The sequence below is a fragment of the Stegostoma tigrinum genome, chromosome 19 (assembly GCF_030684315.1).
Source record: "Stegostoma tigrinum isolate sSteTig4 chromosome 19, sSteTig4.hap1, whole genome shotgun sequence".
NCBI classification, from domain to species: Eukaryota; Metazoa; Chordata; class Chondrichthyes; order Orectolobiformes; family Stegostomatidae; genus Stegostoma; species Stegostoma tigrinum.
Genome location: NC_081372.1, coordinates 51,684,678 through 51,709,617, shown reverse-complemented (window position 1 = coordinate 51,709,617; position 24,940 = coordinate 51,684,678). Strand labels below are relative to the sequence as shown.

General features: G+C 39.8%; 1 protein-coding gene across 1 annotated transcript; it reads right to left on the bottom strand.

The window, feature by feature from the left end:
* Positions 1 to 1,422: 1,422 nt before the first annotated feature.
* On the bottom strand, positions 1,423 to 24,218 carry acot8 (acyl-CoA thioesterase 8). Its single transcript, XM_048550069.2, has 6 exons — positions 24,031 to 24,218; positions 19,809 to 19,945; positions 17,492 to 17,717; positions 16,123 to 16,280; positions 10,722 to 10,913; positions 1,423 to 9,570 (listed from the first exon to the last, which is right to left on the bottom strand). The coding sequence occupies exons 1-6, from the start codon at positions 24,204 to 24,206 to the stop codon at positions 9,452 to 9,454; spliced, it is 1,008 nt and encodes a 335-aa protein (XP_048406026.1). The 5' UTR covers positions 24,207 to 24,218; the 3' UTR covers positions 1,423 to 9,451.
* Between the last annotated feature and the right edge of the window lie 722 nt (positions 24,219 to 24,940).

Genomic DNA, 24,940 nt, shown 5'->3' with positions numbered 1-24,940 from the left:
TAGCTCATACCAGTAATTTGTTTCAGTTTTTTCAGATATACTATTTATTAATTGCAGGAATTTTTCTTGCTTCCTCCAGTTTTAGTGTTAGTGCTTTTAGCAAAAAAAAATTGAGACGGTTTATGTCTTCAGTTGGCCCTGAATGGTCATTATGTGAAGCTGTACTGTAAATTATTTACAAGTGAGCAGATCATGGCAAAGTCTATTACAACAGTGCCTTGAACCCAAATCCTACCCTGTGGGAAGAAAAGTAGGCTTCAACAAATGGTCTTTGGGGCCTAGCAACCTCTGGTCTTCAGTTGGCTAGTAACTTGTGCCAAAGCAAGCTAGCACAGTCAGGTCTGCAACAGGCCAAGAAATCTGCCCATATTCACCTGTCACATTGTGAACTGATAGGCACATTATCAGGCAAATTCTTTTGACAGTTCACAGAATCCCTAGCGTGGAAGCATGCCATTCAGCCCATTGTGTTCACAACATTCCAAACAGCATTCTATCCAGATCCACCATCCCCATTGTATGATGCTGCACTTTCCATGGCTAATCCACCTAGCCTGCACATCCGTGGACACTATGGAAATTTAGCATAGCCAACTCCCCTAATCTGCAGATGTTTAGACTTTGGCAGGAAACCACGGCAAAGACACGGCAAATGTGCAAACTGCACAAAGATAGTTGCGTGAGGGTGGAAGTGAACCCAGCTTCTGACGCTGTAAGGCAGCAGTGCTAACCTCTGAATCACCGTACCCATACTTGGTAAAATACATTAGTCACATAAACAACTATTAAATGAATAACAGAAAGCTATGCTGTATTTTACAAATCATTATGTTCTTCAGATTCATATAATTTTCAGTTTAATTCACAGTTAAAGAAGAAACCTATCAATTTAAACTTAGTGCCTAAAGGCCATTGTCCTGTTTTCTGACTGAAATGTATATGTTAATGGACAAACATTATTTTAAGTTAGTGTAGGTAACTAGCCTTGTTTTTGTGATGTTTTCCTATAATGAAAGCTTTTGAAAGATGCAATTCGTTTTCAGCATAGCAGCTAATACCAGACACTAAAATTCTATTATTGTGAAAATTTAACTTGGAAAATCATTTGTGGCCAATTCTTCTGCGATAACAGTCCAAATCTCATTTTGGAATAAGAAGATGACTCTTGTATAATACCCCAAATTCTTTTAGACACTTTAATGGTCAAGACTTTTCAAGCCCACATGTTCTTAATTTCAGCCTAAAGTATTTATGCATGATTCCGGGAACCTCTTGTCTCCTTTGCATGTTAAGGAAACAGACAAACATATATTCTGAAATTAGAGTAAAAGGAAATTGAACGTCTTGTTACAGACATTTTGTTTAAAAAAAAGTTCTGCAATGTGAAGTTTCTGATACTGACTAGGAGACCCTAGATTAGCAATAAATTTTCAAATAAGTGCTAATTAAACATATGGTTTGCTACATCTCAGCGTGATTAGACTGACCTGCACTAATGGTCCAATAGCACACTCGAGTCAGTGTGCAGTTTAGTTGCTGAAGAACTGTCACTGAACCAAAGTAAAGGATCTTTCAGAAATTCAGGTTTGTTATTTCTAGTGAAACACTGATTTTTTTTAAAATTAAGTCTCTTTAGCTAGTAATTATAGTTTTGTGTTTTAATTAACCTTATGTAACATTGTAACAGCAATAATAATGTATTTTTTGTGTAACAGTAAAGTTGGATTACAGTATCTTGCAGATTACACCACCAAACGCTTGATTGTCTCATCACTTTTTTTTTAAACACAGTCCCATCTGTGTTAAATGTTTAAATGATTTTTGATTTTTACTTTCTAGCACCGTTTTTCTAAAGTCTAGCTGATTAATTAACGAAATTCATTGAAGGGCATTACTGGGATGAGTTTCAAAATGTACCCACTGGGAAGTAACTACTTGACAAAGGAGTTCAGTGATCTGTATGTGTGTTAACCTCCAAATTTCACCCAATTTGTATCCCTAGGACTTTTACAAACTTTCTGTTCTTGTATTTGAGACACTAAATTTAATTGAAGCATGAGGCAGTTCCCTTGCTTTAAGCCTGTCCAGAAATTGAAATGTTGTCAGCTACTGTATAAAAGCAAAAGCACTATTTAGACCATCTATGGCCAATAGTCATTTACTTCAAAATGTTTTATTACAACCATTTTCTGACACTTCAGTTCACACCAATGTCAGTGACAATGCACTTCTTGGAACTTATCTGAATGCATATAAGATTTCACTTGCCAAATAGCAATCTTTTCATGCTTGCAGTGCACAGGCAAAGTTCTAAATTATTATAAACATGCTTTTCAAACTACCTGCAAACTTCAAAAATCTTCCCTCCTACTCAGGCATTTTTAAAAAAAAGGCTTTGCTAGAGATTGAATTCACATCATTGCATAATTGCAAAGTGCTGACTTAGCTTCCTGCAGAAGGCCTTACAATCTTTGGGTTTCATAAATGCCTTGATGTAGACCCATTTTCAATATTTCAAAACCAGTATTCAGGCCACTTTAACGTCTCTCAGACAAACTGAAAGTCAGGTGTCACATTTTCGAGCATTGTTGCATTACATTCAATGCAATAAGCATGGATTCAACAAAACTGCACTCTAATTTTCTGTCCATTGTTTAGATCATTTGATTTATTTAAATAATTGTTGGCACACAATTTGTTTTTGCTCTCCCAAGGATATTTCCTTTCCCTACATTCAACTTGTGTTCCAACTACTTTTTCTGTGCTGCTAGTTTCAGATCTCCTGGTTTTATTTTCTGGTTAAAGATCCTGATGCAGATGTTTCATTTAGCATCAACCAAGTATCTGAATTATTAACAGCAGGAATGATTTTTGGGTTTCTGAAAATGTTGCTTCAAACAAAACTGCAATTTTGCTGGGTGTTGGCAGTGAAGAGTTGCATATAAGTTCCCATTAGCACTGCTAGGGAAAATCTCCAACTTTCAACCAACAAAAAAAAATTCTTTATTTCATGGTTCGTTGGTTCTTGTTGTGTACAAACTCTATGTTTCCCTACAATTTTAAATTTGAGTGGTCAAGACGTGATGCATAAATGCAATTTTTTTCCTTCTATAAATAATATTTTGTGATTTTCAAGCAAGTGAGTTTTAAACATGTATGTTCTCCAGTCTGCTTTTAGTTTTATCACACTTGGTCATGTCTTATCAATGTATGCATGTTAAGGGAAATTCAAAACAGATCCCATTATAAAAGGCACTTTAATAAAATGCAGTAGAGTGATTATTTATGTAAAAGGGACTCAATGATATTTTGCTATATTAGACATGGCATAACTGATCAGTAACAATTAGTTCTATTTTATTGGAATATAAATAATTATGTTCTTCTTAAAACACAGTACAACTTGCTTCACTTTTTAATAAGGTACAAATTGGAACTTTGCAGTGTATTGATTTTCTGCTCAGTGCTAAATTTATTAGAGTCATACATCACGGAAACAGCACTTCCAGCCAACTAGTCCACACCTATCGTGTTCCCAAACTAAACTCGTCCCACCTGCCTGTGTTTGGCCTATATTCCTCCAAAACTTTCCTATTCATGCCTTTATCCAAATGTCTTTTAAATGTTGTAACCGTACCTGCATCCACCACTTCCGGTAGTTCATTCCACATGCTAACCACTGTGTAAAAAAGCTATCTCCATATCCTTTTTACATCTTCCTCCTCTCACGTTAGAAGTATACCCCTTAGGGAAGTGACCTTTGCTATTCACCTTATCTATGCCCCTCATGATTTTATATACCTCTGAAGTCAACCCAAACCTGTAACTAATCACCCCATATGCAGTATTTTCTGTACATTTATTTACTGTTTGTCAGTTTGTTTGGAATTTAATGTCTCCAACTATTAATTTATCTGGATATCTGCATTTTGAATAAATAGATTTATACACTATTCAATATCTGCATGGTGCTTTGTATAAAGGTGATAAAAATAAAGTGGATGAAGTTGTTCCAGGCCGTTAAATGTTCATTTAAGATAATTTTGTTTCCTATATTAATTCTGAATTTACTTTCTCAAGTATTGCAATTGTTAAATGTGGTCCCATTGCATAATTCTTAAATATCTCTACTCAATCACCCACAAATCTCTGATTCAATGACAGAGAAAGGCACAAACCTCTACATTGTGATTGCAAGAGTGTACAGGCTTTCTCAAACCAAAAGGAAAACAAATGTTGGGGAAGCAGATTTATTAACAACAACAACAAACCAGCCAGAGCTGTAACATAGCCAAAAGATGTGGTACAAACGTACCCCAAGCAATTGGCAAAAGTAGTAGCAACTTACAGAAGAGAATTTTGACTATACTTAAAAGGAAAATGTGTTGTGAAGGAAGAGGAGTGTAACTAATTAAATAACCCACCTAAAGAGCCAGTATAGGCAAGTGGGCAAAATAGACTCTTCCTGCACAGTACAATAGCTTCACACTGAAATTGAGGATAATGTTCAGACCCATTTCTGCCTCTTCTGCTGCAGGGCCAAGGTTAGGGAGGAGAGACAGAAGACACTCGTGTTTGAGGGAGTTGTGTCATAGTATTGAAGCTAGGCTAGTAATGCAGGATCCCAGGCTAACATTCTGGGGGCCATGGGTTTGAATCGCACCATAGCAGATGGTGAAATTTGAATTCAATAAGAAGTTGGAATTAAAATGAAAAAGTAGCCTAATGAACACCTAATGGTGAACATGTACCTACCATCTCTTGTTTCTAAGAAAGAAATAAAAACTTGTTTATTCATGTCCTTTTGAGAAGGCAATCTGTCATCTCCACTTAGTCTGATCTGCATGTAAATCCAGACCCACTGCAATGTGGTTGGCTCTTAATTGTCTTCCTGGCAACTGGGAAAGGTCAATAGATTTTCTTTTAAAAATTAATTCATGGGTTGTGGGCATCATTGGCTGGGTTAGCATTTATTGTACGTCCCTAGTTGCCATTCAGGTGGTAGTGAGCTGCTTTTTGAACCTCTGCAGTCAATCTGATAATAGGTACCCCCATAATACAGTTAAGGAGAGAGATTCAAAATTTTAATCCAGTGACCAAAGAAATAACATTATATTACCAAATCAGGATCCTGAGTGGCTTGGAAAGGAATACAGTTCTAGTCACATTCAAGTTCTGTTGCCCTTATCCTTCTTGATGGTAATGAGCACAAGTTTAGAAGGTGCAAGAGAGCTTTGGTGAATTTTTGCAGCATATCCTGTAGATGGTACTGCTGCTTCCAAGTGTAAAAGAAACAGGGGGTGGAGGTTGGTACCAATCAAGCAGGCTGCTTCATCCTGGATGGTTTGGATAAAGGACTGACTAACTAATAGAAGAGGGAATAAAGGACAGCAACTCATAACTACCGGATTGGCACAGGATCATTATCATGGACACAATTAAGAACAATGTGTATTTATGACTTAGACGACAGAAGTGAAAGGATTGTTGCCAAGTTTACAGATGACAATAAATAGGTGGGAAGGCAAGTGGTGAGAAATAGCCTACAGAGGGAAATAGACAGCCTGTTTAACCGAGTGGGCAGAATCTTAGCAGATGGAATATAACGTAGGAAAATGTGAGGTTACATAACTGACTGGAAGACAAAAGAACTAAATATTATTTAATTAGAGAAAGACTGCAGAAAGCTGCAGAACAAAGATTTGTAGGTCCTTATGCATGAACCATAAAAAGCTAGCTTCTAAGTTCAATGGGTAATAAGGAAGGCAAGTGGAATATTTCCCTTTTGATAGAAAAACCGTGGAGTATGAAAATAGAAGGATTATGCTAAAACTATATAAAACACATCATGGAATACAGTGAACAGTTTTTGGTCCCTTTATCCAAGCAAAGACATACTAGGTTTGGAGGTAGTCAAGAAGTTCAAGAGGTTGATCTTGGGTATAGAAGGACAGTCTTATGAGAGGCTGAGTAGGTTAGGCTCATAATCATTGACATTTAGATGAGTGAGAGGCAAAAATATTGAAACATAAAAGAGTCTAAAGTGTCTTGACAGAACAGATGCAGAAAGGTTGTTTCCCCCTGTGGGGATGCTGGAAATGAATAGCATAATCAAGATTAAGGGGGCACACATTTAAGGCATGATTTTTTTTTCTTCCTACCCTCTAATCACTGCAGGGTGCTTTAAAAAATGTGTTGGTCAATATATTCAAGGCTGCAATACATCTATGTTTCAGTAGTACAGGAAGCAAGGGTCGAGGACTTAGGGGTTGAGATTGAGATTATCAGGTCAGCCATGAACTTATTGATTGGAAGAGAAGAATCATAGAATTGTACACCACAGAAAGAGGCTCTTTGGTCCAACTCATCAGCACCAACCAGACATCCTAACCTGATCTAATCCCACTTGCCAACATTTGGCCCATCTCACTCTAAACATTTCCTATTCATGTGCCAATCAAGATGTCTTTTAAATGTTGCAGTTGTACCCACCTCCACCGCCTCCTCTGGCAGCTCGTTCCATACACAGTTGCCCTTCAGGGCTCTCTTAATCTTTTTCCCTCTCAACTTCAACCCATATCCTCCAGTTTTGGATTTGCCTACCTTGGGAAAAGGTGAATGAGTTGGAAGGCCTACTTCTATTCCTATATCTTTTAACATGGAAGTAAGACCATTGGTTCAAAGCCAGCATTATGGTTGCATTGGAACAGCTTGGTTAGACCTTTTGTGGAGCACAATCTTCTCTCCTATTGCTGGAAAATTGTTAGGTCCCAGAGTCTTTACAGTATCCACTGTATTCAAACTGTTGTGGATAGCTCATGGAATGAATCTAAATCGGATGAAGCCTGGTATCTGTGACGCTGGTACCACAAGGAGGTGGCCAATATGGATCATCCACTTGGCACTCCTCGCTAAAAATTGTTGTGAATGCTTCAAAAGAATCTTTTGCCCACCTTGTACTGGGCTCTCACATCATTCAGGATGGTGATAATGTATAGAACATCCCATAAACATAGTAAAATCCTATGGTCACGAAAGTTGTACTTCAACCTTGGACATGGAGAGTAATGAATGAAAGTGAAAACTAAATATCTTCTCCGCTTCCTCCATTCAATCCAGAAAATAGAAGGGAGGAAATTGATACATAGTTTTCAAATTCTAGAAGGGTTTTGAAAGGTTTTAAAAGTGCAAACAAAAGATTGTTTCCATACCAGAGGGCAAATGGTAATGTGGATAATGAGGATTACAACAAAAAGAGGAAGGCAGAGGTATTATCCCTCAATCGCAACATTAAAATAATTATTGAAGTATTATAAAGGGATTAGTAGTTTAATAAGCTAGCACCAGCACATTAAAAAAAAAGTGCTGTTGTCATTGCCTCTAGGGTATTTCAGACTATGCTAAGGTCTGGCCTGGATGACATTTGTGGCTACAGCATCTGATTCAGATCAATAACATTGGTCTGAGATGAACTGGCTGATTTTTCTTTGTCCACTGTGATCATTTCTGCCATCTGGTCTTACCCTCAGCATTTTCTACTCTTCCTGACTATAGGATACAGGCACTCGGACAGTAGGAAAGATTTCCAATGCAGCAACTCTGATCCCATTTAACTTAAGTCCTCGCTTGCAGATGTTCTTGTATCATGCCAATAACAAGCTCACCATTGAGCATGCAAAACATGCCTTGTGAGAACAGCAGCACTCGGCGTCATGCAAAAAACAAAAGAGGGTCTGTGCAGAAAATAAATATTCTCTGTGCCAACAGCTATCTAATAGAAACTGCATATATCAGAAACAGGCTGTATACATGATATAATCTAAGCATTCAGATTTGACACAGCACATTGACTGTTTATAAAAAGTACAAAAACCACAACCACCACAGGCATGATTCAATAAAATAATTTAAAAATTGAATTGTGTAACATTGGGATTTTGTTTTAAATACACTGGAATATGCAAGTATATGATATCCATGCTGCCTAAATCCTCTGGAAGTGAAAGACTTTGATTCTTATTTTAAATTTGACTTTTTTAAAAATTCTATCATTGTTGAATCGTGTCTATCAATGCATTAACATAAAATAAACATGCTATAACATCTGACAAAATGAAATACCCCATAGCATAACTGGTGGAGGCTTATTAATGTATGCACGTTAAGTCATACTCACTGTGCGGAGCAAACTTCACTTCTTGGCCTGTGCAAAGTTGGCAGGTCTCAGCCAAGGTCAGTTGGGGTCTTATGTTAAGGGATCAAATAACAACAAAAAGGCATGGAAAGAAAATACAGGATTCCTATCTTCCCTGTGATGCCAGCTGTAAAATATGCATGTGATTATTAGAAGGAACAGGTTTGGTTTGGACATGACATTTTCCACAGCAAACTAGCTTAGAGAAACACAAAGAACCAGTAATTTAACAGGTACAGGAGGGCAAACTGCTTGCCATAACACTGTAAGCTAACACCTTCAAAAGTATAGATTATAGTAAAATATGACAATTGCATTTTGCATAATTCTTGGATTTTTTTCTTACACTGGAATGTACAAGTGCATTACATGCTGCCCAAATCATCTGATTACTTTAATTGTTAGTTGACTGCACATGGCAATAAAAGTTGGAAATCCCATGTAGACAATTGCCTGTAAAATGGCATGGGAGGCACAGATGTAATAAGTTTGTTACTTAAAGTCAAAAAATTTACATGTTTAACTCCAGAGCAAGTGCTAGATTTGAGAAAGCTCTTCTGGATTGTGTAGTTTGGGGAAGGTTTCTTCATTTACAAAGCACTGACAGTCTCACATTTCAGCAATGCATCCGAGAACTGGTAAAGGCTCAGCACTTGACGTATGCAACTGTTCCAGCTGCATTGAAATGTTGCAAGACTGACTGGCCCTTGGTGATAACAGTTTGCATTTATTTGGACCCTTAACATAATGAAACATCCCAAGTACTTCACAGGGAACACAAAACAAGAGACAACACCAAGTTACATTTGAGATGCCTGGGCAGATGGCCAAAATCTCAATCAGAGGTAGGTAAAAGCAAAAAATGCTGGGCATCTACCAAAAAAAATTCAACAGATGCAAACTCAACAGGTTTGCCAGAATCTAAGATGTGGTGGTGTGTGTGTGTGTGTGTGTGTGTGCGCGCGCGCGCAGAGAGACAGGCAGACGGAAGATTTACCATTGAGCCCTGCATGTTGTTCTTTGGAACTCCAAAGAAGACAACAGAGCTGCTGAGTCTCTCCGGTCTGTTACTTCTATTTTATAAAACTATTTTACATAGATTTTTTTCTTGTATGTATAGGAATTACTGGAAAATCTTCAGACAATAAATAGGGTTTACCATATTACAGGTATTATCTCTTGACAAATTAGACAAAATGTTGGCAAATACATGCTAAAAAAGTTGCAGGTAGGTTAACTGGCAATTAGCCATTTTAGTCACAACTTGCTTCTGTTGGCTGCTGGCTTCACATAAAATACTCCCTCTTGAGCACAAGAAACAGCTAAGACTCCATTCTGCTTCCAGAGACGACCCTGTACCAGACCTCTGCAGTCACCTATAGACAAAGCGAGATCATGAGCTGTAAGATTACAAAAATAACCTGATGCCACTATTATTAGAATTTCAAGCACCAAAAGATAAATTCCTCTGTCTCGTCACCATCCTATACTCTCCCACAGGGAGCTCTGGATGTCAGAAGGTATAGAATTTGTGACCTAATCTCAATCAAAATTTTTGGTTGCTAATGTGTCCACTATTTTGTATTCTGCACTGTTATCCTGTACGACATGCCACTGATGATCAGAGATTAGGACAGGCCTCCCTGTGAATGCCTTCATATAGTTGTCCTTGCAGCTCCAACAAGGAAAAGCTGAAAATCACAGCCACATTTAGATTGCACAGCAAACAGGTTGGACAAATCCCTGCTCCAGTCTATTTCTAAGGAGCAATTGCTAGGAGAAGCAAAAGTAATGTTCAGCCTTCAATCTATGTGGCAAAGGAATCATCCAGCCTCTGTGTAGCACTTGTCTCAGCTAGATAATCTCCTGCCACTGCACTGCATGAGAAAGTCAATCACTAATGTCATTGCTGTGTCCCAATTTTTGCTGCCTTACTCCTTCCCCTTAATGACCCCCTTGTCACTTCATCCCAGACATAGGTCAATGAGGCTCAAGGGCTGGATGCAAGATGGTGAAATGAGACACAAATTGGGTGGTGAGCAAAACATCATGTGAGGCAGAGTACGGCAGCAATCAACTAGCATGCAATGAAAATTAAAAATCTCACGTGGAGGGCAACAATTGAAACAGTCATTTCTTTTTAAAACTGGGTGGTGACAGAACTGTAGGTGAGATTAAAATTGGTAATGTGGGTAACTGAAGTAGCTGTTTGTGAAAAAAGAGAGATACTACAGACTACTACTGCATATTCAATGGGCATGCCCCCAACAGTTGAAATGTCAGCAAATGCAGCCTTTCTTAACAACATGGTTAAGGAAGATTAAGAACTAATCCTGTAAAGGAACTGTGCGCGCAAAGCTGGTCTCAATTCACTAAAGTTGGTAATGTTCTTGCACATGTGAAGTGCATTCACTGCTATTTTACACCCACCCCCAGAAGATTATTTTGATAAACTTTAAGTAGTTAATGAATCATTCCCATCCAGCTCTGTGAAAATGAAATGATAAAATAAAACATGGAAACTCACCAGACCAAGGACTCTCACATTCGTATAACATCCACTCGTCAGACCGGAATGGGGCATGAAACCACATGGAGTGGTCCAGGGATGCCATGAACTTTACCCTATAGTTCAGATGAGGCAGTAATGCAGTTGTCAGGAAGGAATAGTCAGAAATGTAGGCAGCAACGCAACAATGTAATTTCATGTTCCCGTCACCTGTTAAACAGTTAAAACAACTATGTATTTTTGTATCAGTGAGTTGGCGTTTTAGAAAGCATACAAAGTAGAAACAGTTTACACTTAAACAGAATCTTTCACATGCTCACAGTACTAAACAACCAACTACTTTTCAAAAGCTTGTTCTGTAGGCAAAGATGGAAGTCAATTTATGCAGCAAAATCTCACAAGCAAAGAGAAGAATAAAAGTTAAATTGTTATCTTGGTTTTGGTTGAGGGAAGAAAATTGGCCCGAACAGGAGGAGAACTCTGGAGCTCTTGTTCAGATGGATCTTTGGGATCTTTAACGTTCAGCTGAGCACCCTTTATTGATGATCAAGAGTAAACTGATGGGAGTGGTTCTTGGCTGGGTCAGATTTATTCTGCTTTTTGTGTACAAGGCATTCCTGGGCAATACTGTCACGTAGATAGCGGTATTGTGGCTATACTGGACAGCTTAGCTGAGGGTGCTAGAATGTTACCAGAGTCCACTGCCTTTGTGATATCCAGTGTCCAGCCCTTTCTTGAAATCACATGGAGTAAATCAGAATTGGTTGCATTTATGATGCTGGGGGCTGCAGAAGACAGAGGCACATCACCATTTGGCTCTTGTGGCTGAAGATTGCTGCAAATGCTTCAGCCTTATTTTTTTGCACGTATGTGCTGGGTTTCCCCATCATTGAGGATGAGAATATAAGTGGAGTTATGTCTTGTCATTAGTTAATTGTCCACCTCTATCCATGACTGATGTTGTAGGACGTTATAACAATCCTGTCTACCTGAACGCTCTTTTGTTTTGCTTCGCAATGAGTGTTTAAAAAAGTTTATTATTTTCATTTTGTGTTCTGTTCACAGTGGATATTGGGTCGGTGGCTCCAACAGTAGCTATCAGTGAGCACAAAAACAACTTTGAGGAGGATTATGGGCTTGACATTTGTCATTAAAACATGGCCTGTTGTCACAGCAAACACAGACTGATGTTGCAGTCTGCCAGTCTCCCACTTTGTCCATTTCCATTGCTACCTTACAGCCACCTCCGAAACATATGGTCAAGGTATCTCACTCACTCACACACACAAACACACACACCTCCCTGCTGCCTCAAAAACACAATGCTACAGCTGACAGGCTTTATTTTTGGAAGGTGGTGAGCCTGCGGGATCTCAACTCAACCCTCACATCTTTACTACAAACATCTAGCTCAAAATCTGAACATCTCATTTAAAGATGAAGCAGCTCCACCAATGTACCACTCCTTCACTATCCCAGTGACCAACTAGAATTACACACAACTCTCTGGTTTGTGATTTGAGAAATACTATGTGCCTAAAGGTGAGACAATATTATTCCAAACAGGCAACAAATCTAATGCAGTCTCAGTAACTGTGCAACTCTGTGGAATGCAAATTGATAGCTTTAACCTATTCAGACAAAAAAGAAAAAAGAGAAGATCATTTGATCTACAGTGCATACTCTACCTCTTTGTTGGAATTGTCTAATTAGTGTCACACCCATGCAGTCTCCCCACAACACTTTTGTTTTGTCCCCTTCAAGCACTTATCTAATTCTCTTTCCAAAGCTGTTGTTACAGAATCTGTATCCACGTACCTTACAGAGAGCACAAACGTTTGAAAAATGCAGTACCACCTTTACAACTACCTCAAGGTAAACCTGCTCAAAATCAGAGCACCTCACATGTAAGACAGTGGGCAAATCACAAGGTGCTTTTCTGGCAATGGCAATGAAACCAGAGACATTGTTGTCTTGCCCATGGGATAGGGTTTTTGAGAGCACCAGCATGGCCAATATTTAATACATCCCAGTCATGTCACAACAGCATTGCCTGGAACTCAACAGCTCCCAACACATCACAAAACAATGCACATTCTGGTTGGCCAATTTTGTCTCAAAGGGGAGGAGGACATTTATCCCTTCCCCTTTTCTATTTGCATTCAGTTTCACTGAGGCACTATACTTGTTAATATTTAAAGCCACTTTAGTGTAATTTCAATTCCAAAAGATAAAAGATTTCACAAACACTATTTTTTTTCATTATTCACTCATGTGATGTGGCTAGGCTAGCATGTGTGCTGAGCTTTTATAGATACATGTCACCAGATTTATGCTGCTACCTGCTCTTTAAAATTGTACAATTTAGTTTATGTTGCCTCTCCTTACAGTTTTTAATCACAATATATCACTTTGCAATCTCTGCACGAATCAGTCATCCTATTGTCTATCAGAGATAGCAAGAACGGCAGATGCCACAGTATGGAGCTGGAGGAACACGGCAGGCCAGGCAGCAGAGAAGCTGATATTTTGGGTTGGGACCCTTTTTTAGAAACGGGAGGGGGGAAGGGAGCTGGGAAATTAAGAAGAGGGAGGAGTGGGGCTGGGGAAGGTGACGCTTCACTCATTTCTGAAGGGTCCTGACCCAAAATTTCAACTTTCCTGCTCCTCTGATGCCACCTGGCCTGCCGTGTTCCTCCAGCTCCATACTGAGTTGTCTCATCCTATAGTCTATTACTGATTTTCAACCTTTGAAATTATCTTCAAGCTCAGGTTATTAACCCACGTCAAAATGAACAATGATACTAATACCATCTCTGATTGAGCATTACAACGTGCTTCCCTCAAATTTGAAAAATGACCAATTGCAATTATAAGGATGTCGCTAGGATTGGAGGGTTTGAGCAGTCGGGACAGGCTGAACAGTCTGGAGCTATTTTCTGGGGAGAAGTGATCTTTTGGAGGGTTATAAAATCACAAAGGGCAAGGATAAACCAAAGTCTTTTTCTCAGGGTAAGGGCGTCCAAACCCAAATGACATAGGTTTAAGATTTAAAAAGGACCCAATGGGCAACATTTCCACACAGAGTGCGGTGCATGTACAGAATGAACGGTCAGAGGAAGTGGTGGAGGCTGGTACAACATTTAAAAGACATCTGGATGCATACATGAATAGGAAGGACTTAGAGAGATACAGGCCAAATGCTGGCAAACAGAACTAGATCAATTTAAGACAACTGGTCAGCATGGACAAGTTGGACCGAAGGGTCCGTTTCCGTGCTGTATGACTCTAAAACAGTGTTTCTTAATCAATTCTGCATCCATTCCTTTAATTGAAGGAGTTTTTTTGCCAATACTATGCAATTACATACTGTGGTAATCAAAACACTGGCTAAATTCAGAAACTTAGAACATCAAGCTGTTCTATCTAGTGCACTAAAGTTATAGTACTTAGTCTGCACAAGCATTCACCAGTAAGACAACAATAGCACCCCCTCTTGGCAAAATCCATCCTGAAATTGTCATATCGCACTGCACAGAATCAGTTCAGATTTCTCATTGTCACAAGTGGATTTCATCCCAGCCTTTCCACAGACCAAGGACAAAATCAAGTATATTTTGATAAAGTCCCCCACAAGAGACTGGTTTAACAAAAGAACTAAAAGCACACAGGTGAGGAGGTGTTATACTGGCATAGATTAACAGTGAGCTAACAGACAGAAGCAATAGGAATAAATGAGGCATTCCCTCATTGGAAGGCTGTGACGAGTGGGTTACTGCAAGTATCAATACTTGGGCCCCAGCTGTTCACAGTTTATTTCTATGACTTGAATCTGAGGACTAAAGGGGTTGCAAAGACAATTTAAAACATTTCAGGAGAATTTGGATAGGCTTAATGTCTGGTCAAGAACATGGCAGGTGGAATATAAGCATGGGAAAAAATGAGAGATTATCCATTTTAGTGGAAGAGAAACAACGGTAAGAAGTTGAAAAGTTTAAGAGACCCAGGTGTCCTTATCAGCCAAGTCAATGAAAGCTTACAGGTAAGTGTAGCAAGCTATTACGAAGGCTACAGAATATTAGCCTTTATTGAAACAGGATATGAGTACAGCAGTGTTGCATCTTGCCCTAATTATATAGCAGCATGACTAGACTGCACCTGGAGTACAATGTGCAGTTTTAGTCACCTTATCCCAAGTAAAATATCATTGCACTCCCTCAATTACATTTAAGGTTCACCAAACTTGCTCTCAGATAGTAGGAGAAAATGTGTGCTAACTGGGCCTGTATGCTCTAGAAAATCTGAAGAATGCCGGTGTCCTCACTGAAACCTACCAAATATTTAGAAGGGATAGACAGAGTAATAGCATTTTCTCTCCTCGTGGGCTGGGCATCTAAAATCCACGGGCAAAATATAAAAAAGGGAATGCCACTTAGGTCCAAGATGAAGAGAAATTTTTTACTCAGTGTTGTGAATCTTTGCAATTCTCTGCCAGCGGGGGCTGTGGAAGCTCAATTTGAGTAGGTTTGCAGTACAGATTGATAGGTTTCTGATTACCAGTGACATACAGGGGTATGGGAGTGGTGTGTGTAAAAGGCATTGAACTGTCCAATCAGGCACAGCCATACTGAATGGTGAGATAGACTTAACAGGCTGAATGTCTTTCTCTGGTTCCTAAGTCAATAGTGGTAGAGCAGTGATCTCAGAGACAGGTAGGAGACCCTGTGATCAGAATGCCTCACGAATGAGTAATATGGATTGCCAGAGGGGAAATGCGACTCAAGAGACCCAGGTGTCCTTATCAGCCAAGTCAATGAAAGCTTACAGGTAAGTGTAGCAAGCTATTACGAAGGCTACGGAATATTAGCCTTTATTGAAACAGGATATGAGTACAGCAGTGTTGCATCTTGCCCTAATTATATAGACACATCAGTTAAGATGCTGAATCAACTAGTCAAACTACTGGTCTAGGAAGAAAGAAAATTCTATAATAGATACATAGGTGGTGATCCTCAAACTTAACCAAGACAGTTTCCATACGACAATAGTTTAAAGTGGATCAGTAATGAGAAGCAGACTCATTTACTACAAGAGAATCAGAGTGATAATTAAATCATGGATTCTGACTGTATTCGGTTTTTCAATGCTGTATAGTTTTTATGGGTATACATGATACCGCTTCATGTCCTGCCTCATTGTTGATGATTTTCATTAACTGCACCTCATACAGATGGGCCTCATGACACAGCGAGAAGCATCACTCAATCTCACCATCTGACTTTCACTCAAATTTGGTATCCAGCAAATTAGACTTCTTACAAACAACTCGAATATAAGCACATTTTAAAAGAAAAAGTCCATTTTACCCTTCCAACTCATGCAAGCAGAAAACACTTCGAAAGTAAATTTTGAATCCTACCTATGTAGCCACGTGCTCGGACCCAAAACCTCTGTACAGGCTCCGTGGGTATACGTCTGTAGTAATCTGGTGGATTTATGGGTTTGATTTCAATTGGAACCTCTTCAGCTAACATTTTCGTCAGACCTATTTTATAATTTCCTGTTAAATCTGGATCTCTAAAAATGAGGAAAACAAATCAAAACAAAATAAAAGAAAACAATGCAGTCACAAGGCATTCCTAAAATAAGGAGAACATGATAGGAAGTCATTCAGTTTGCACTGCTTTCATCAAAAATAAAATAAAATACAAAATGCAGATCTATTAACAGTAGAGCAGCACAATAATTGGTTTAACTTATAATACTTAATGGCACTGACCCTGATTCAGTAGCAGCATCTTCAAGTCAGAAAGTTGTTGAATCATGCCTAAATCTAGCAATATAAGCAAATAACCTATACTAATAATTCAGTGCAAAGTGACTGAGTGGTGTGTTGCCGTTTGGAGATTTTCCTGACTGATGTGAAATCAGAGTCCACTTTGTTCTCCAAGTGAACACACATGGCACTTTTCGGAATGCAGGCCATTCTCCTCGTGGCCAGGCTAACAAATACTCTTCAGATACCAAGAACCAAAAAATTCCATCATTTACTGACCAACCACCATCCCATCTCCCTACCTACACTCGCCTTTACTGGCTCCATCCCCACCTCCTTGACCTGTCGATCTTCTCTCCACCTATCTGCTCCTTTATCCAGCTTCCATCATTGTCTCCCCCTCTCTCTACTTATTTCAGAGTCCCCTTTGCCTCCCCTATTTCTGAAGGAGGGTCCAGGCCCCAAATATCAGCATTCCTGCTCATCCAGCCTGGCCTGCTGTGTTCATCCAGCTCTACAACTTGTTATCTTAGACTCCAGCATCCGCAGTTCCTACTACCCCACCAGTTACTTGTTGCTTTTGTGATTGAGCTGCATTTATACAGCAACTTGTCATATATTTCCAGTGTCTCAAAACACTTCACATTCTGCAGATTACACTGCAATGCAGTATTTGTATTTGTGAATAACTATTATGATGCATAACAAAAAACATTTTTATAAGACATTACTTGAAACAAATTGAAATGCCTTCCTGATAAACTGCATCAATTTGCAGTAAGCTGAAACGCTATATGAAAACACAACTGTCACCAGTGCAAAGAAAAACTACTTTAGAACAGCTTTACATACAGATAAAGGTTTTGGAAGAGCTCGTAAAATGCTGTCTACCTAACATAAATTCTCTTTAAAACACTGTACTTTGGGCTGTACAAAGCACGTTATAGATTTGACAGGATATTCTGAAATAATAATGCACACGCCTTATCTCAATTCTAGTCAACTACTATACCTCAAGTATTTTTCAATGAGTTCCTCTTGGGTCAATACATTTTCAGGGACAGGAACCACCGGCATGGTAAACTGGTGCTGAATTGGGCTCTCCATTTTCTTCTGGAAAGAAGCCTGGCAAATTAGAATTGGGTGCCCATGCTGGATGGCTTTCACTGAACGAACAGAAAAGCTTTTCCCGTCTCGAGTACGATCCACTCTGTATACAACTGGCACATCGGGATCACCTGCAGTGAGATCAAAACACAACGCTAGGGGCTATGGCCACATTGTTTGATGCATTACAGTAAAATACAAGAGGTACAAAAAAATGTCAACTCTCTTGACATAACTGATTACTACACTTGGGTGCAATTTGCAGTGGATAGATTCACCAATACGTTTAAAACTTGTCTTCTTTATGATTCTGTTAAAATAGTAAATGAGGGTATGTTTGAGAGAACAGCCCCCATCTGAAATCCTAGCCTGTTTTCCCCTTTCAATTATCAATAGACTTGTGTGCACTTTCAAAATCTGTTTTATTTTACACATATGATGTTCAGTAACAAAGTCTTCATGTGCAATATGGGGCATTACTTAATCATGATATGATGTTTCAGCACCACTTACTTGCAGGTGAAAAGTGGTTAAAATGTTTTTTTTAGACCAGGCAAGGAAGGATAGGGCTTCTAATACCAACACAGAAATACTCAAAGATAATTTTAGTCATGTCGTACACACCACTTACAACAAACAAAAAGGTTCAAAATAACCACGCTTAGGTGAAAATTACCACTTGTTTTGGATAGTACCTTTCAGATGACTGACAATTTCAATCACTACGTGACATAGCTATCAAATGCCAAGAGAAGATGGAGACATTTGTATTATCCCCATCCAGTGTTCTATGTTACAGTTTGCATGCAAATCCTAAATAATGTGAAAAGGAGACTTGAAGTTGAAACGTTTCATCTTGCACGCATCATAATTAGGATGCAAAAAACAGACTCCATTTCATACAGCATGAGTATATTTGGCTTTAAGTGAGGGAAGGGAAAAAGGAAGAGCAATAGTGCAAGGGAATTTGTCAGTTACAGGAACAGATGAGCATTTGTGGCCTCTGATGTAACTCTAGGATGGAATGCTCCCTCTCTGGTCAAGGATGCCACAGATCAGGGCAGGATATCTGGAGGGGATAACCAGCCGGGAGGGCAGGAATGGTTAATTTAGTCCTCCACCCAGAATTTAGGGAATCTGGTAGAAAGTTAGCAAGTCAGACCTCAAATGTAGTCATCTCTGGACTAACCCCAATGCAACATGCAAGTGAATATAAAAATAGAATGATAAATCAAATGAATGAGTGGCTACAAAGTTCATTCAGGAGGATGGGCTTTACATTCCTGCAACACTAGGATTGGTTCTGGGGAAAACAGCACCTGTACAAGCCAAGATAACAAAGTGTGAAGCTGGATGAACACAGCAGGCCAAGCAGCATCTCAGGAGCACCCTCCTCACCTGTACAAGCCAGACAGGTTACACAAGAACAGAAATGGGACGTAGATAGTAGGAACTCCCAATGCTGGAGAATCTGATATAACAGGGTGTACAGCTGGATGAACACGACAGGCTTAGCAGCATCAGAGGAGCAGGAAAGCTGACGTTTCGGGTCTAGACCCAAAACCTCAGCTTTCCTGCTCCTCTGATGCTGCTTGGCCTGCTGTATTCATCCAGCTGTACACCTTGTTATATCAGAAATGAGACATAGTTCCTTGTAGAACATTTGCTAGTGCTTTGGGAAGGCTTTAAATTAACTTGGCAGGAGTGTAGAAACCAAGGAAAAATATTAGAGAATACTAGAGTTCAGAAAATGCTTGGACAGACAGATAACACCAGTAGAGAATAGTAAATTAATCGGAAAAGTCAGAGTTAGAACAGCACTTACACTGAGCATCAGGTAACTTTTCTAAAACAAAAAATGTGTTAACCATTTTCAAAACCTTTGTTTTTAGAGCAGTCTTTTTCCTATTTCAGTCCAAAATCAAAAACTTACAAAACTAAATTGATCTACAAAATCAAAAACATTGGAATCTGAATTTCAATGAAGAAGTGAACTAAAGTGCAAATCTCTCTCTTCATGACACCAATAATATGAAATAGGCCACTGCTCACATTATAGGAGAAGGTAACATCTGTACAAATGATCTGCATATCTGTTCAAAAAGAATTTTCATATAAATGCAGCCAATTAGGGGGCTGAGTTTCTGATGCAACATAAAATGCTACAAAAGTTGAAGCTCAAGAGGAAACAAAACCAAGCAGTGCAAAAATTTACATCTTACCTGCTCGAACAAAGTAACAGTGCAATGAATGAGCAAAAACATTTTCAGGTACAGACATTGCAGCAGCTACCAGTGCCTGACCAACAATCTGTCCACCAAATAACATGCGAGTCCTCGGGATCCATTGGTGTGTTCCTCTTTTGAAAAAAAAGATGCTATGTATGTGATTCAATCAGAATTTTAAATATAAAATAATGAAACAATTTTTGGCTTTTGAAAAGATCATGGCATACCGCAATTTACAATTCACCACAGACACATTATTTTGTGGTAATAAGGATATTTCCACAAGCTACCTTTTTAAAAAAAGTTTGGGCAATTCAATCATAGCTTAAATTGTATCAGACTTCAGGCCCAAACAGTTTGATTCACAGCCCTGTCAAAAATGAACTGTAAGAAATCTGCATCAATTTCAATTGTATTTTTCTCTACCAGATTTTTCATTTTCATTCGCCACTGATTTTAATTTTTTTTCAGCTTCCTCAGTTTATAAAATTATTCTCATTTTTAATAACTTATCATCGAAAATCTCATCTGTCTACTTGACTTGCATTTTTCTTCACCCTGCATTCCTTTAAACCTCAACGTTGATAGGGTGCGCAATGTTTGAGCAGCTCAAGACCTCTGTGACATCTGCCCAGGTATCCATCCTGGAGAGGCACTTTAGTTGCACTGACAGGAAGCTACCAAGGCACAAAGGCATCCTACCAACTCACAGGATGAAATGCTGCCAGAAAAGCACCAGTCCAACTTCCAATGTGTTTCACTGGTTGTTTTTTGAAAACATTAATTTCTTTGCAGGTGATTTGGAAATTCAATAAACAAAACAATTATGGTTTGGCAAACTGAACTATAACTTGTTCAATTTACCCTACTATATAATTTGCCTTATCCTACAATTTTGATGGCCTTAATCAGGTGTGAACCAAATGTCTGCAGAGTTAATAATAGCCATTGACTGCAAAATTGCTGAAAACAGCAAGATAAAATAAAACTGCCTAATTCCTTCATTCAAAAATGTAATTTCCCAATTCTGGCACATGTAACTTAGGTCAACAACTCTCAAGTCATGGCTAAGCCAACAGATTCAGAGTTAACTTCTGGCTGACATGATTTCAATGTTTGAAAATCATCCTTTCCTACACACAATGCATTTCTCTTTCCTCGTATTCTGTACTTAATAATACAGGTCTCCCTCCTCTTTCAATCTTCATGACATGCTTGCTTACCTCTAAACAAAATACAGTACAATCATATTGGTATTGTATTGTACTATCAGTTTACCCATTCATTTAACAAAATCCTCATTTCTTTAGTTTATGAATTCACAATTTATTCAGCACAATTTAAGGATAGCACAACTGGTAACATAGCCTTGACTTAGATGTTCTCTCAGCCTGGATACCTAGAAGCTTTGCCTATACTCAATGAGAGATACAACTGTACTAGGCAACACTATCTCAGAATAATCAACTACATTTTAGATTTTTGGGAGTGGGGTGGATGGTGGTTGCAAATAGGTACAGAAGAACTACCATTCAATCTAGAAGTAGTACAAATGTAGTCAAGATTCAAAGGAGCATGTCCCTATAAAAGGGAACTGTGGGAACAACAGGTGCAGAGAACCTGGATGACAAAGGATGTACAGGATTAGAGTCCTGGTCCTCTGATGCTGCTTGGCATGCTGTGTTCATCCAGCTCTGCACCTTTGTTATCTATGCACAGGATTGGATAAGGGTTAAAAGAAAAGGAAGCTTGTTGCAGATACCAGGGTTCAAACAGTGGATAGGGGTATAAAAAGTGCAGGGGATTGCTTAAAAAAAATTTGGATTGAAAAAGATTCATGAAATAACACTGGCAAATAACATTTAAGAAAACGCAAAGAAATTTTGTAAATATTTTAAGGTCAAGAGGCTAACCAAAGAATAGGATTCAGCAGGTGCCAAAGTAGCAATGGGTGTGTGGAGCCAGAAGACATACCTAATGTTTTAAATGAGTACTTAACACCTCCATTCACTGTACAGAATGTTGATGTAAGTCCAGAAATCAGGGAGGGGACAGTGATATATTTGAGCAACTTAGCATCAGGAGGGAGGAGATATTAGCAGTTTTAGCAGGCTTGAATGTGAATATATCCCGAGGTTATTCATTACCACAGAAGGCTGGGGAGGAGATTGTTGGGACACTGGCAGAATTCTCAAATCCACTGGAGGGATACCAGAAGACTGTAGCACAGCCAATGCGGTACTGATATTCAAGAAGTGTAGCATGGATAAACCAGAAAACTACAGGTCAGTGAGTCTAACATCAGTGGCAAAGAAACTATTGGAAAAAAAAACTAAGATACAGAATTATTCTTCACTTGAAGCAGGATGGATTAATCAGGCAAATTCAGCATTGTTTTGTTACAGGGAGATCATGACACCATCTTTGAATTTTGTGGACTGACTAGGTGCTTAGATAAGGGTTGTGCCTTTTGTGTAATTTACACGAACTTCAGTAAGGCTTTTGAAAAAGTTTAAACATGGCAGACTGGGGTTTTAAATCCAAGACCCCATGGGATCCAGTACAATTTGGCAAATTACAGCCAAAATTGGATAAGTAGCAGGAAATAGAGAATGATGATCAAAGGGTATTGTTGCGTCTGGTAGCCCGTGTGCAACAGCAAATCACAGGGTTTGGTGCCGAGTTTCTGCTGTTTGCAGTGTGGTGATCAGATTAGTGATCTAGACATGAATGTCGATGGTAATGATCAGCAAGTTCAGAGGTGATACAAAAATTGGTGGTGTGAAAATAACGAGGAAATTCTTAGGCTCAGTTTGATATAGATTAGATTAGATTGCCTTTAGTGTGGAAACAGGCCCTTTGGCCCAACAAGTCCACGCTGCCTCTTGAAGCATCCCACCCAGGCCCATCCCCCGATAATCCACACACCCCTGAATACTACGGGCAATTTAGCATGGCCAATCCACCTAGGCTGCACATCCTTTGGACTGTCGGAGGAAATCAGAGCACCCGGACGAAACCCACGCAGACACAGGGAGAATGTGCAAACTCCGCATGGGCAGTTACCTGAGGCTGGACTTGAACCCAGGTCCCTGGTGCTGTCAGGCTGCAGTGCTAACCACCCTGCTGCCCTAGACAGGCTGAATAAAGGCAAATGGAATTTAATCTTGAAAGAGGTAATGCATTTTGAGAGGCCTAACAATGCAAAGAAGTCCATGTTTAATTGTAAAAGACGAGATGGACCTTGGTATACATATTCTTAGATCCTTGAAGGCAGCAGATCACACAAATCAGGTGGTTAAGGCAGCATTCTTGTCTTTATTTGTCAAGGCATTGAAGTCAAGGAGGTTTTGATGGAACTGTAGAAACATTTAGGCCAGGGCTTAAAAAAGTGGTCATCCCACCAGAACAAGAGAGCATCTGATGCTGCTTGGCCCGGTGTTCATCCAGCTTCACACCGTGTTATCTCAGATTCTCCAGCATCAGCAGTTCCTACTATCTCCCCCACCAGAACAAAGTTGTGATTTCAACAAAGAGGATGTATAGGAGATTCACCCAGCTGGCCCAAAACGTTAACTCTGATTTTTTTTTCCCCTTCAAAGATGCTACCACACCTGCTGAGCTTATCCAGCAACTTCTGTTTTTGATCACCCAGCTGTTGCCTGGCTGGAGTGATTCAGCATCAGGGAGAGACTGGGACAAAAACAAAGTTGCTGGAAAAACTCAGCAGGTCTGGAGCTGGTAGCATCTATGAAGGAAAGAAGAGTTAACGTTTCAGGTCTGGTGACCTTTCCTCAGAGCTTGTTTTTCCTGGTTAGGCCGGGGTTGTTTTCCTTACAGCAGAGGTGGGACCCCCCGATTGAGGTATACAAAGTTCTGAGGGGCTTAACGAGGAAGAGATCTTTTCCCCTCAGTAGAGGTTTCTACAACCAGGAAGAGCAGCTGTCAGATGAGGAGCAAGGTGTTGAAAGGCGTTTGCGGATTTTCACCCAGAGGGTTGGGAGTGTCTAGAACTCACTGCCTGAGAAGGTAGTAGAGGCATTGACCCACAATACACCTGAGAACTGTTCAGATGAGCACTTGAAAAGCCGTAGCACAAGAGGCGTAGTCCACATGGACTCTTTCTATACTGCAGAAACGCCAGGACTCAATGGTACTGGCTAGGAATTGACCAACAGATCAGGTTATTGATGAACACACGTACGGCCTGACCTACCTGTACAGGTCCACCTCCAGCCTCTCCAAATTCAGGACACTAGTGACCAACACACTTTGCAAATCCGCTTTGATAGGGGGCGATCTCCTGCCGCCAGCGGGCAGAATGGCACCATCGTCCCCCTGGGACCCGCTCTCCGGAACCGGTTTCCCTCCCCCTCGACCCTTGGACGCCATCTCACCGCTCCGGTAGAGTGACCAATCAGAACAGAAGGCTGCTGAGTGACGGCTTTCGTCACAAAGGTCTCTTGCTGCGCCCCACTAAGGGAAGATGACGGTGTAGTGGGCGGGGCTAACATGGAGCTGTGACCCCGGGCTGACCCTGACACGAACAAATGCTGAGGAGCCAGTGAGAATGAAATAAAACCAGAAATTGCCAGAGAAACTCAGCAAGTTTGGCAGCATCTATGGAGTCAGAAACAGAGTTAACGTTTCGAATTCAGTATAGCTCCACTTTAGAACTGGACTTGACCAGTACTCAATCCTAATTGGACAATCATTTTCTCTACTGGTAGATATTGGAATTAGGGGCAGGAGATGATCATTCAGTCGTTTAGCCTCTGAATAGACTGCACTCCAAGCTTGATTTTGTTATCAAGACTGCCATCAATGCTGTGGTGCTGTTGTTGCTTGACGTACAGACCTCTCCATTTGTGGAAACTAAGCACCAGCTCTTAAGACACCTCCTCCTATCTCCTCCTGCTGTCAAGCATCAGGCCGTTGGGTCCACAATCTCACTCCCAACAGCTTCCCAGGGGGGTCCCCCAAAACTGTACAGTCCACTCTACCTTCTCCCCAAAATGCATTGGCAGGACTGTACATGTGGATCCATTGTTTTTGCCTGTTCCTGCCCCATGGCACTTAATTCTTAATAAATCTACTCAATTCATTTTCTCCCCTTGTCTAGTCTC

Bases quoted from the DNA above. Each gene is read 5' to 3' on its own strand.
- acot8 (XM_048550069.2), bottom strand. From the start codon at position 24,206: ATGGCGTCCAAGGGTCGAGGGGGAGGGAAACCGGTTCCGGAGAGCGGG. The intron at 17,718-19,808 runs GTAAGATGTAAA...ATCTCACTGCAG, and splicing joins CTGTTACTTTGTTCGAGCAG to GTGATCCCGATGTGCCAGTT. The intron at 10,914-16,122 runs GTAGGATTCAAA...ACTGTTTAACAG, and splicing joins CCGAGCACGTGGCTACATAG to GTGACGGGAACATGAAATTA.